The 14,182-nt window shown below is 43.8% G+C and overlaps 1 protein-coding gene across 1 annotated transcript in view; it reads right to left on the bottom strand.

Moving 5' to 3' along the window:
* Window positions 1–14,182, bottom strand: part of LOC121005388 (zona pellucida sperm-binding protein 4-like) — a 46,475-nt gene that overhangs the window by 2,793 nt on the left and 29,500 nt on the right. Inside the window, exons 8-13 of the mRNA XM_040438153.1 lie at window positions 7,586–7,775; window positions 7,356–7,506; window positions 6,904–6,982; window positions 6,716–6,829; window positions 6,427–6,555; window positions 6,175–6,305 (exon numbers count right to left, since the gene is read on the bottom strand). Of these exons, the coding sequence (XP_040294087.1) occupies window positions 6,175–6,305; window positions 6,427–6,555; window positions 6,716–6,829; window positions 6,904–6,982; window positions 7,356–7,506; window positions 7,586–7,775 (794 nt within the window). The remainder of the gene's footprint in view (window positions 1–6,174; window positions 6,306–6,426; window positions 6,556–6,715; window positions 6,830–6,903; window positions 6,983–7,355; window positions 7,507–7,585; window positions 7,776–14,182) is intronic.

Below are 14,182 nucleotides of genomic sequence, written 5' to 3'. Positions count from 1 at the left end.
GAAGATGCGCGACTACAAGCGCATGCTGATGATAGCCCCTGACAGTGGGGGCACAGTGGAAGCACAAGGCGAAGGCAGAGGAGGAGGAAGAGGTCACCAACGCAGCTGGGGCATCACCAGCACCTGAGAAGGCAGGGTTAGCATAGCCAAAATGTGGAAAAGCTTTGTCAGCCTTGGAGGTGCTGACCTGCCCTGCAGCCAGTGTATAGTGTGAACGTGTGTTTAGTACGACAGAGAGCATTATTACAGGCCGCAGCCAATGTGGACAAGCTTACGTTTATTAAAAGGAACCAGGCATGGATCCCACAGGACTTGTCCGTACCTTGTGCAGAATAGACATTTATACCAGCCTCAACCATCCATTCTTGTACTCAAGTGCACTTATTCTTTGTTTTATTTTGTTATATGTCCCAATATTTTGGGGGATACCCCAATTTAAAAATAAAAAATAACACAAATCAGTGTTGGCTACCTATTCCTCCTTCACCGCCGCTTCCACCTACACCGCCGCATCCACCGCTTCCTCAACCTCCTACTCCTAGATCCAGATTGTTATTTTAAATTTTTCTGTATTTTATGTTATTTTAGGTCATTTCCCTATCCACATTTGTTTGCAGAACAGTTGTCATGCTCTTAAGCACATTTTGATGCCTTTTGCAGCCCTCTAGCCCTTTCCAGGACTATTTTAGAGCCATTTTAGTGCCCAAAAGTTCTGGTCCCCATTGACTTCAATGGGGTTTGGGGTCAAGTTCGGGTCCCGAACACGAACTTTTTTTCCAAGTTCGGCCGAACCCAAACATCCAGGTGTCCGCTCAACTCTAGTCCAGACCTTAAATAAAGTTGAACAGCAATTTTACTTTGCATGAACGTTCATCAGAAACGGTCTTCAAGTTTGATCTTGGTCCCAGCACGCTTTACCATTACACTTGGCAGGCAAACGCATCTCTACTAGAGCTGTTTCTCCCTTGCTCCGCTGTACTAACAGGCTAACTGTATGCTGCCCTTCTCTTTGTATGGTCTGTCTCTAGATTGGGCCAGGGAATTTTCCTCCTGGCTCTGGAGGCTTGAAGCTTGAGCCTCTATGGCCAGCAGAGTTGAGAGTGCTCTGGCTGGCATGGGCACATCCAGCAGAGACGTGCCCTGCACATCTGTCCCCTAGCAGGGGATAAGCTAGACTGACTCACTAATCCCCACCCCCTCCGGCAGGAAGCCAGTGTATTTTTTTTTTATTGCACAACCAGGTTAGAGTACTTTCACACTTGCGGCAGAGGATTCTGGCAGGCAGTTCGTCACTGGAACCAGCAATCCAGACGCAAACTGATCAGTCTGACAAACGCATTGAAATACCGGATCCATCTCTCCAGTGTCATCTGGAAAAACAGATACAGTATTAATTTTTCATGCACAGACCGGAAAGACAGATCCTTTTTGTTGGAACACTTATGCAGGATCCGGCACTAATACATTTCAATGTAAATTAATGCCGGATCCAGCATTCCGGCAAGTGATCAGTATTTTTGGCCGGAGAGAAGACTGCAACATGCTACAGTATTTTCTCTGTCCAAAAAAACATTAAGAGGGACTGAACTGATGCATCCTAAATGGAATGCTCTCCATTCAGAATGCATTAGAATAAAACTGATCAGTTTTTTTTTTCCAGTATTGAGCTTGTGACGGAAACTCAATACCAGAAAACAAAAACGCTAGTGTGAAAGTACCTTTAATGATGTACACCATCCAGGAAGCATGTGTTATTTCCCCCCAGGCTCAGGGCAGCCACAATGTTGCACCCATTATAGCAGATGACCTTGCCCAGGTGGAGTTGGCAGGGTGACAGCCAGCAGGATGTTTTCTGCTTGCTGTGGTAAATTTGTGTCAAGAGCATGGTTCTGGTGCTGTATTTAGTGAACTTGGTTCTGGTGCTGTATTTGACTCGCGGGTTCCAGCGGTGTATTTGTGTGTTAACATTGAGACTTTAAGGCCCCTTTCACACGAGCGAGTATTCCGCACGGATGCGATGCGGGAGGTGAACGCATTGCACCCGCACTGAATACCGACCCATTCATTTCTATGGGGCTGTGCACACGAGCGGTGATTTTCACGCATCACTTTTGCGTTGCGTGAAAATCGCAGCATGCTCCTCTTTGTGCGTTTTTCACGTAACGCAGGCCCCATAGAAATGAATGGGGTTGCGTGAAAATCGCAAGCAAGTGCGGATGCGGTGCGATTTTCACGCACGGTTGCTAGGAGACGATCGGGATGGAGACCCGATCATTATTATTTTCCATTATAACATGGTTATAAGGTAAAATAGCATTCTGAATACAGAATGCATAGTAAAAACAGCGCTGGAGGGGTTAAAAAAAATTAAAAATAATTTAACTCACCTTATTCCACTTGCTTGCGTAGCCCGGCATCTCCGTCTGTCTCTTTTACTGTATAGGACCTGTGGTGAGCATTAACTATAGTTCAAGGACCTGGGATGACATCACTCCGGTCATCACATGGTACGTCCCATGATCTTTTACCATGGTGAATCCACAAAATACAAAATACAATCCACAAAACACCGATCCCAAGCCCGAACTTCTGTGAAGAAGTTCGGGTTTGGGTACCAAACACTCATGATTTTTCTCACGCGAGTGCAAAACGCATTACAATGTTTTGCACTCGTGCGGAAAAATCGCGGGTGTTCCCGCAACGCACCCGCACATTTTTCCGCAACGCCCGTGTGAAAGAGGCCTAAAGAGGCTCCGTCACCCGGTTCAAGCCTACCCTACCAGACATAGAGCCTGGTAGGGCTGATGACAGACAAAAACCATACCTTTATTTCTCATGTAGTAGGTCCGGTATGGCTGAAAAAGCAACTTAAAAAAAATTAGCAAATTAGGAATTCAAGCACTTATGCCTTCCGAGCACCGCTTCTGCGACGCCTGTTACTTGCAAATGCCAGACTTCTGCACCTAATCTCACCCCCATGTCCTTTGACAGCGGCGATATCCCCCACCTGCACACTCTTCAATGATGGCACGTGCGCACTGGGCATACACAGAAGCCGGGAAGGAAAAGATCCAGTGAGCAAGCGCTGGCACGGATGAGAGTGCGCAGGTGTGGGATATCAGCACTAGACTGGTAGGTCTAGCTCTGTCAAAGGACATGGGGGCATGATTAGGTGCAGAAGGCCAGCATTAGCAAGGAACGGGGGGGGGGGGGGGGGCGTTGCAGAAGCAATGCTCGGAAGGCATAAGCCCACTTCTGAGTGCTCAACTTCCTCATTTGCATATTTTTATAAGTTGCTTATTCGGCCATACACGAGAAATAAAAAAGGTATGGTTTGTCTATCATCAGCCCTACCAGGCTATATGCCTGGTAGGGTAGGCTTGAACTGGGTGACAGCCTCTTTAAAGATGGCGCCCACTTGCATTTTAAAACAGGCACCTGGAGTTAATGTATGCAATTGATTGCACACATTTAACCATACCGCCCATCTTCTGAAAAGCACAAAGAGGGACCATGTGTGGCACGCGTGGCTATTTTTTCCTACTAGGCCACGCCTGTAACTCCATCCATACCATAACTATGCACCCAATCCTACCCAGTACTCTTAATGCCCACACATAGTAATTATTCCTCTTTATGCCACCACAGTATAGTTATGGCCAGATATGTGCCCCTTCACAGGAAGTAAAAAATACTAAGTTACTCCGATGGTACAGGATACATATCACACTGCTGGGCTGAGTAGCAGCAGCACAGGCTAACCCTCAGCCTTCCCGCTGCTCCTACACAGGCCAGCAGTGTAGAGCACAGACAGCAATGCTGAATGGTGAAAGGATGGCTCCTTGCTTCACCACTACAATCAGCTGTCTCTGCATCCTATGGCCCTGCACCACTTGGGGAGCACAGTACTGGGGCCACTATAGGGGGAATAATTATTGCTGAGGCACTATAGGTGCATTATTACTGGGTCACCTGCAGGAGGTTATTACTACCAGGGCACTATTTTGTCTGCAGTATAGTATTTGGTGTCACACCAAGCACAGTATTGGGGTGGCAGGATGGGGAGTGTGCGTTAAGGTAGGGAAGATGGGAAGATGAGGAATCCAAGATTTGTGTGTGGTAAGCTCCAGAGATGAGACAAAGCTGAAAAAAAAAGTCATCCTGGCAAGAGATGACAAAAAAAACAAAAAAACAAAACATACACTCACCTAAAGAATTATTAGGAACACCATACTAATACGGTGTTGGACCCCCTTTTGTCTTCAGAACTGCCTTAATTCTATGTGGCATTGATTCAACAAGGTGCTGATAGCATTCTTTAGAAACGTTGGCCCATGTTGATAGGATAGCATGTTGCAGTTGATTGAGATTTGAGGGATGCACATCCAGGGCACGAAGCTCCCGTTCCACCACATCCCAAAGATGCTCTATTGGGTTGAGATCTGGTGACTGTGGGGGCCATTTTAGTACAGTGAACTCATTGTCATGTTCAAGAAACCAATTTGAAATGATTCGAGCTTTGTGACATGGTGCATTATCCTGCTGGAAGTAGCCATCAGAGGATGGATACATGTTCTCATTCTGTTTACGCCAAAATCGGACTCTACCATTTGAATGTCTCAACAGAAATCGAGACTCATCAGAGCAGGCAACATTTTTCCAGTCTTCAACAGTCCAATTTTGGTGAGCTCGTGCAAATTGTAACCTCTTTTTCCTATTTGTAGTGGAGATGAGTGGTACCCGGTGGGGTCTTCTGCTGTTGTAGCCTATCCGCCTCAAGGTTGTGCGTGTTGTGGCTTCACAAATGCTTTGCTGCATACCTCGGTTGTAACAAGTGGTTATTTCAGTCAACGTTGCTCTTCTATCAGCTTGAATCAGTCGGCCCATTCTCCTCTGACCTCTAGCATCCACAAGGCATTTTTGCCCACAGGACTGCCGCATACTGGATGTTTTTCCCTTTTCACACCATTCTTTGTAAACCCTAGAAATTGTTGTGCGTGAAAATCCCAGTAACTGAGCAGATTGTGAAATACTCAGACCGGCCAGTCTGGCACCAACAACCATGCCACGCTCAAAATTGCTTAAATCACCTTTCTTTCCCATTCTGACATTCAGTTTGGAGTTCAGGAGATTGTCTTGACCAGGACCACATTCCTAAATGCATTGAAGCAACTGCCATGTGATTGGTTGACTAGATAATTGCATTAATGAGAAATAGAACAGGTGTTCCTAATAATTCTTTAGGTGAGTGTATATAAAGAATATTTACATCAGAGGACACATTGCTGGATGTAATAGATATGTAGTGATTCATTATCCTGTATGTTTGGTAGTGCTGAAAGACTAGGCAGAATGGTGAAGGCAGGGCTAGCTTCGTGATGTGGTCCATGTCTCACTTCCTCAGCCCCTTGCTCTGTATCTTAGAGGCAACTGGAGAAGGTTGAGGAAGACAGAAGGGCAGCTTCCAAGGGATTTAGTGCTGTACTGTGGTACTTGTTCTGCTGGGGAGTGCCCTACTAATAGCCTCTACTACTTGTGTTGTCTCCACCTACAACATGGCACTACTTTGTTTGTTTTTCCCAGGGCCACTTTAAGTTCCCTCAAGTCAGCACCTAGCTAAAGTGGATCCATTACCTCTGAAGATATAGATTGTTAGAAATCAAGTCAGGAGTGAAATCAGTTAAGGGTCCATTCACACGTCCGTTGTGTATTGCGGATCCTCAATACACCAGGCCAGCACCCCTATAGAAATGCCTATCCTTGTCAGTTATTGCGGACAAGAATAGGGCATGGTCTATTTTTTTTCGGGAGCCGCACACCAGAAATGCGGATGCAGACAGCACACTGCTGTCTGCATCTCTTACGGCCCCATTAAAAATTTATTAGTCCGAATCCGGACCCATTCTACGGACGTGTGAATGGACCATAAACCTGTTTTTTACTTTCAGCTGCATTCTCTGCCATCCTGATTTCTAACAGCTATAACTTCTGATGTAATGGATATAATGCCGTGACTTGGAACAAACCCCACAAGCTGATCTAGTATGTATGTTCAGAATGTTTGCAATTTGCTGTGGGGCAATGCTGTTCTACTGGTGAAAATGACACGAGATTCCCTTTAATGCAGAATATGAGTCAAATCTATGTTGGATATTATTTTATTCATATTCTTACAGAGTACATGGTAGGGGTCCGACTCCTATGACACCGCCGGAGACCAAGTAATGCAACGATTACAGCAAGGAACCCTCCTCCTACAGCTGCTGCTCTGAGCCACATCAGGGTGGATGAATCTGGATCAAAACCTGAAAAAAATTAATTATAGAAAAAAATTAACGAAAATTATATATCATTTTATACATATAATACGTAAAACAGCACACATCCAAGGTCAGGAAACAAGAATCCATGCATTGCCACCATTACCTTTGACTCTCCTGGGAAAATTCTTGCCCATGCCAATTAAACCCCCATCCATAGGGTCTTCCTTTTCAGCACCAACAAAGTCTGGTTCAGATGTCTCATTTTGCGTGTTGTAATCCCACATGTCCCCAGCTGGAATTTATATACCATATATAACTGGTTAGGAATCATGGGCGTGGCAGCTCTATAGATGACTATAGCTCTTATTCCCCAAAAACATAATACATCAGTCTATTAAGGATACATACAAGAATCCTCTAGCACATTAACAGGTTAGGTAACAAAGTTGTACCTTGAGTGCTAAGAGACAGGTCATTTCTCATGTGTGATGGCATTTCCAAGTCAATGAAGTTAACAGGACCTTTGCTTACAGTGATCTTCTCACCACTTTTCTTGATGTCTCGCTCTGTAGGTAGATAACATTGAGATCTATTAAGCTTGGCCAGTCGATAAACAGAGACTATTAAACAAAGACCTTACTTTTTCTTTGATCACAGAAAGTACTGCAGGATTCTGTAGCAGATGGGCCACATACAACAGCACTGCAGTGAATGTACACCTGGAGTAGAGTAAAATGTTAAAGTCTGTATGATAATGGAAACTATGCATAGACCACAGCATTGCTTACATGTAGACAAAACCATATACCAGAACTCATGGCAGTCGCTTAGTGCATGTTGTGGGCATCAGGGAACCCAGTAAACTGCTACATAATTACTCAATACTCTATTTGTATAATAACACTCCATTACCACTAAGTTCATTCTTAGCCCTACTGTACATGTTGGGCCATCAAATATGGTCCTACCTATGTTGCTTTTAACACTTTTAAACCAAGTTTTCACCATGCTCTTCCACAGTGATTGTTCACAGCATTTGTCAACTTAATACCACTAGTCAGACTTATGCAATAAAGATTATAGCAGCTTTACCAGTCCGCCAAGAGAATGTTGGTCATTTGGATCCACAAATGTGAAGGTGCTTATAACAAAACGCCGATAGTGTGTTGGGTACGGTACCGACTGTGAGGGAACTCCAATTTGGAGTAGCCCAGTCATATAGTTGTCTCCACGAAGGGCACATCTGAAATCATTTATTTAAAAAATTTAATAATTTAACTGTTGGGTTACTATTCATATATGAAACCATTTTCTAACCTTACCCATTTATAAGTATAGGCCACTGGACTTGTTGCGTGGGATCTGGAGTGGAAGTGGCCCAACAGTCATCCAACATTAGGACCAGGCTTGGATCTGTTCTGTTAATTATACGGACCTCCAAGAAGACAGGATCTTGAAGAATTTTTGTCACAGGATACTCATTCTCCGTGTAGTATTTTGCATAGTCCACATCTAAATGGAAATTTTTTTGAAAACCAAGATATGATAAGCCACATTAATAAATGTATTGTGAAGCTCAGCATCATGTGTTCTTGAGAATGTGTCTATGTGAAGACTGTGGAAACTGCAGGAGGTAATGTAATGACTACTGGTACAATTAGTTTTATACACGCTACCAAAAACAGCAGTAGTCTTTCAAGGTGGACATGACTTAACAGTTTTTGCAAGTTACCATAATTTAGAACTATGGTACAGAACTTTAAAGCCCCTTTCACATGAGCTAGTTTTCCGCGCGGGTGCAATGCGTGACATGAAACCATAGCACCCGCACTGAATCCTGACCCATTCATTGCAATGTGTGTGTACATGAGCTTTAATTTTCCCTCACGCATCTGATCTGCGTTGCGTGAAAAACGCAGCTTGTTCTATTCTGTGTTTTCCACACAGCCCTGGCCCCAAAGAAGTGAACGGGGATTCAGTGGAAAAAAAACGCATTGCATCTGGAAGTGAGGATGCAATGAATTTTTTTACTGATGGTTGCTAAGAGATGTTGTTAAGTTTTTTTTATCACGCACATTAAAAACGCATTAAAACGCATTGCACGCGCACGGAAAAAAATTAAAATTAACGCAATCGCAGACAAAACAGACTGAACTTGCAAAATGGTGCGAGTTTCACTGAACGCACCCTGAGCCAATCCGTCACGCTCGTGTGATAGGCCTAAGGGAATCAAGTCAACAGAAAAAAAAAAAACCTGTTCAAAAGGTTGCCCCTTAAATATTCAGCACCTGGATCTGAAAAATGTAAGAAATGCACGCAAATCAAAATGTAGTATACAATGGCGATCAAAATTACAGAACAATTTGTGAACACTTGATTTTTTCAGAAATAATGCAATCTACATTGATCATTTGAAGGATTTCTTGTAAAAGGGGTACACCATGCCATTAGAATAGTGTTTTCCAAAATAACCAAAGTATATCAACATAAAACTTTTATTTTTCAAAAAACCTGATGATCATAATTAGAGAACAGCAATGACTGTAGCACAGATAAAGATTCTAACTAAATTTTCTGAAGGTTACACCAGTCACCAATCAGTAGAAGTGTACAGGCCCTTGCTTTGAATGACTTTAGCACATCTGCGGCCACAGGACATCACTAGTCTCTCACACTGCTCTGGTGTGATTTTGGTCCACTCTTCTTCCAGTCTCAGTTCTGCAACTGTTGCGGGTTTCTTGACCATAACTTTGTCACCAAGGATTTTCCAGAGGTTTTCTATTGGGTTTAGATCAGGACTCTAGGCTGGCCATTTCATAGGTTTCAGTTTTAAGTAACAGCTTCACCCGTTTTGCTGTGTCACAGGGGCATTGTCCTGCATGAAAATTGACCCAAAACACAGCAAAAAAAAAACAAAACACGGTATAACGCTGTCCGTTAAAGCATCAATAATACACCCAAAACTAAACAGGACAGCAATTGTATGACAAAAGGTAACAATTTTATTGAACTAATTGTTTTAAAATGGAAGCACATCTATATTAGCAGCATTACATTCACAGGAAAAATACCCACAGGACTACCATTCATGATACATCTAAATAACAGTTGCTCCCATAGGCTAAGGGTGTCAGTAAACCTCAGCCATAAATAAAGTGCACAGTGCCACAAAATGGATCAATACATATAGGAGATAATGCAGTAAAGTATACAGACCAAAGCAGTCCTGAATCCTGACACTTGTTTTGGTCGCTTTCTCAAGGGATACATGCTTGAAAATTGCTGGATGAGTGATGAATGCAAGGAAGGAACCATGTGTTGAAGGTTCCGATACACACTTGCATTCACTCTGCCATGTAGCTGTATGAGAGGTCCAACTCCTGCTGCAGAAAACATTCCGCAAAGGGTCCATTCACACCTCCGCATCCGTTACGCACCCATTCATTTTCAAACGGGTTAGGAATGGATGTGGAGAGCAAAATATGTGCTCTCAGCATTTCCGGAGCGCGGCTCCAAACTCCTGGGCGGCGGCTCCGCAAAAAAATAAAAAAAATAGAACGTGTCCTAGTCTTGTCTGCAACTGCAGACAATAGGCAGTTCTACGGGGGTGTCGGTCGGGTGTATTGCAGATCCGCAATACACAACAAACGTGTGAATGGACCCAAACCATGACACTTCCTCCTCCTCCTCCTCCACCTTTCACTGACTTCTTTACACACTTTGGATTCAGTCTTTCCCCAGTTTGTCGATGAACATAATGTTTCCCATCAGACCCAAATAAATTAAACTTGCTTTAATCACTAAAATGACCTCTGGACCCCTTCCTCTGTCCACACCAGGGGCGTTGCTAGGTCAAAACATTCGGGGCCTGGGCCCCTAATGTTTTGTCCCAGGCCCCCCAATGTCCTGCCTGCGTGTTAGATATAACTATTACCTTCCTCAGGACAGCAATACAATGGAATCTAATGCACTGCAACAGCTGAAGGACCTGTGATGACCTCACAGGTCATGTGATTAGTTCTAAATGCAATAGCAAAAAAAATAAAAAATAATATCAGTCTCACAAATGTATTGCAATACCGGATCCATCTCTCCGGTTGTCATCCGGAAAAAACGGATCCGGTATTTATCTCTCACAAAACTGAATCAGTTTATTCCAGAACACTTAGGACCTGATCAGGCATTAATGCATTTCAATGTAAAATAATGCTGGATCTGGTATTCCTGCAAGTGTTCCGGAATTTTGGACGGAGAAAATACTGCAGCATGCGGATTGTTTTCCATTCAGAATGTATTAGGATAAAACTGATCAGCTTTTTCCGGTATTGAGCCCCTAGGACGGAACTCAATACTGGAAAAGTAAAATGCTAGTGTAAAAGTACCCTTAACTAAGACTGTATGTTGAAGGGAGGGAAGTTATTTACATGGGACTGAAATTTGGAAGTGGCTGGGGTAGGGTGATGAACTGTGTACATAAACTGTATGTTGAGGGGTAATGTTATTTATATGGGACTGCATGTTGAAGGCAGCTGTGGGAGGGAGTGATGTTATTTATATGGACTGAATATTGAGGTGATGTTATTTACATGGGACTGCATGTTGAAAGGGGCAGGAGAGATGGTGTGATGTTAATTACATGGGACTGTATTTTGGAGGGGGCTGGAGAGTGTGATGGTATTTATATGGGACTATGGCGGAGGGAGGGAAATAGTGTTATTTACATGGGACTGTATGGCTGAGGAATTATAATTTCTGAGGACACTAAACGGAGAAATACAACTACAGGGGGCACTGCAGGCAGCATTATAAATATTGGGGGCTCTTCAGGGTGAGCATTATAAACAGTAAGGGCAGTATAAATACTGGGGGCACATTAGGAGTTACTACTGGGGGCTCTATAGGAGGGATCTGCATTATTTCTACTAAGAGCACTATGGGGGCCTTACTACTGAGGGGTCTGTAGAAGGCATTATTAATACTGGAGGGCTCTTCTAATGGAGGCACTCTTGTGGAGAATTATTAGTTCGGGTACACTGTAGGGGCAGTATTACTAATGAGGACATTCTAGAAGGGAATTACTATTGGTGGGACTATGAGGAGTACTGAAATTATGGGGGGGCACTCATTTTTCTTCAGGATAGTATTTTGGGGCACAGAAAAGTAAGTAAGCTAAGATGTCTGTGCATCACACTGCAGAGACGAGGTGGCTGAGAGAAGTGTCCTGACCGAATGGAGAAGATGACAGAAGATCTACACGAGAGGAGACGTCACCTGGATGTGAGAGTATGTGCTGCTGTATAGCAAGTACAGCAAAATGGCAGCGTCCCACTCGTTTGTGGGCACTGCAAAAGCTTATGTCATATGTTATATCATGCTGTATTTCATTCTTATGTAGAATCCCTGTTACCAGGCTGTTAGGTGCATTACACCACTAGATGGGGATAGCACCACAGTAAATATCTATACACACACACACACACACAACAGTTCAGGCCTAGTGAAGTTGGTTGGAGTTAGCGTGTGGAAGCAGGAGGAGATTGAGTAAGGAGCAGACCCCCTCCTCTCAGCTCTCTTGGGCTCCACGGTCCAGAGGAGCCAATTCATGGTCTCAGTGTCAAGCCAGGAAAATAGGCAGAGGTGAAGTCTGTATTCTACAGTCTACTCTTCCAGAGTGTCAAGTGGATTTTACTAAGTTTATTGTGGAAAGACAAAGGAAGGATAATAGCCATTATTCTAGGCTTTAGGCGTCTTTGTAATAAGGTGAAGGTTTATTAGCTTCCGGCAGCCTCACTGTTACTTTAAGGACAGATAGGCCATCTGTTACATCACTTGTGTAGAAGATAGGGACTTGAACCACCTTTACTGAGATTGGAGAAAGGCAAAGAGCTGAATATCAGCGAGTACACAACTTCCTATGGTAGCCTGGGATATAGCCACATATACAGCCTGTTACTGGGATTTGCCACACCCAACCTACATGTTCATAAGAGACTTTTATAACTGGATGTAAATTGCTGTCAAGATCCCCGTTACAGAAATGTCCTGAGTTGGATTCAAACCCTGCCTCATTTTTCTATCTCCATACTACAACCACTCATCATTCTGCACCACCAAGGTGCTGGCGTCACGACTACCTTAATTCAGGGGCCCAGCCGCACAAGCACCCAGAAAATCCAACCACCATCAAGGGCACCTCGATCACCATCTGGCCGGTGTCCCCTGTAATAGAGTGTGCCCCAGAGAATCTAGTGCTGTTCTCCCCTTCACTGCACTACTGGCCCAGGGAGGCATCTACTAACCGTGAGTACCCGATGAACTATTGTACCCTTCGGCCCACCGTGAACCTCACGTGTTCTCCCCTGTGGACCGGCATGTTGCAAAATTTCTTCAGTGCTAGTGTTTGCAAGGGGGGGGGAGAATGCGGTTGTTCAACTTAGCGAATTGGGCCATATGCATTGGTGCTTGGACCCCGGATCTTTTGAGACCCTAGCAACGCCCCTGGTCCACACAACATACAAAGGTGTGCTGCGACGCAGTTAAATCTATATAGTTTAATTCTTATGATATTCTATTTGGTATATGCTCCCATCTAGTGGCAATATTTGGTATTGCACTTGTTTTTCTTGTTCGCAATATCTGATCATTTCCTTGCTCCACCCATTCTTCTGTGTACTTCACTTCCTCTATCTTCATTCTGCTCCAGCATATGTACAGGTACACATGTACGCTTATGAAAGCATCATTTGACCGCACAACACCGGAATCCCTCTGTTCTGCTGTACTCTGTTATCTGGCGTACAGAATAAAGCAACTTACACTGAAACTCAGTGTTGGCGAGTTCAAGCTATCTGATAAAAGGATTGCTCCAGTGATTATATCTGCTTATACAGGCCAGGCATAGGTCTCACTAGGGATAAAAATCGCTATTACAACAATCGGAGTCAGAATAGTCAAAAGATGCATAGAATTCCTACAGCCTGCTGTGTATGTGTGTGCCTAATCTGCAAATCAAGCTCAGTACCATCCGCCATCTTGTGAAAGCACGTGGTCAAACAAGCTTACTGCACTTCAAGTGAATGTTGAAAACAGTTTCTCTACATTGCACTGTGTTACCTCACCTGTCTAAGCCGCTGTTTTCTTAAAGAGACAGTAGCATTTTTTTCAAAACAGTAAAAAAAATAAAAAAAATAAAAAAACGACTAGACTAGGCTCTAAACGCTTATTTATGACTGAACCAACGCAGATACATCATGCCTCTGAACCCGCAGACGTACAGGGAGCAAATTCTGCAAATATTACCGAACAGAGTAATACTGAAACGTACAGTAAAACCAACACAAACTCAGAAAACTATCCAGCCACTAGAGATGAGTTCTCCAGTAATTTGTCAGACCTCTGGGACAGAACCTCACACTGCATGTCAGTTTTGTCACCAATAAACCAGCTGAAATAAGAGACTCTATAAAATCACCTACTTGCTGTGTATGTACGCTACCAGCAGCTGTCTGCAAAATACTTAGCCTTCTTGCAGGACTCTAAGAGGATTCTTCAGCAGAACTGACCAGGACTAATGCACTGAACCAAAGGGATCTCACAGTGCAAATTGCCAAGTTTAAGGCAGAACTTTGCAATACTCAACTGCAGGAGACCAGATCTCACAGATCCACCACAACCAAGTGCACTGTACTTTCTTCCAGATACTCTTGTTCCAGAAGATAGACATTAAGCGACAAGTTAGAGGCCCAACGCTGATGCAGAATCAAAACAAAAAGAAAAAGGGCAAAGCTCCTTTACCTGAAAGCAGAGATGGAAGCTCAAACGACAGCTTAACAAGCAGAGATGGCAGCTCATCAAGCCAAGATGGAAGCTCAAAGCAAGGCTCTCCAAGCAGAGGCAGATTCACAAATACAGATTCTGCA

This window comes from Bufo bufo, chromosome 1 (genome assembly GCF_905171765.1).
Source record: "Bufo bufo chromosome 1, aBufBuf1.1, whole genome shotgun sequence".
Classification (NCBI taxonomy): domain Eukaryota; kingdom Metazoa; phylum Chordata; class Amphibia; order Anura; family Bufonidae; genus Bufo; species Bufo bufo.
The sequence above is the reverse complement of the archived record's forward strand: the minus strand, read 5'-3'. Positions and strand labels throughout refer to the sequence as shown.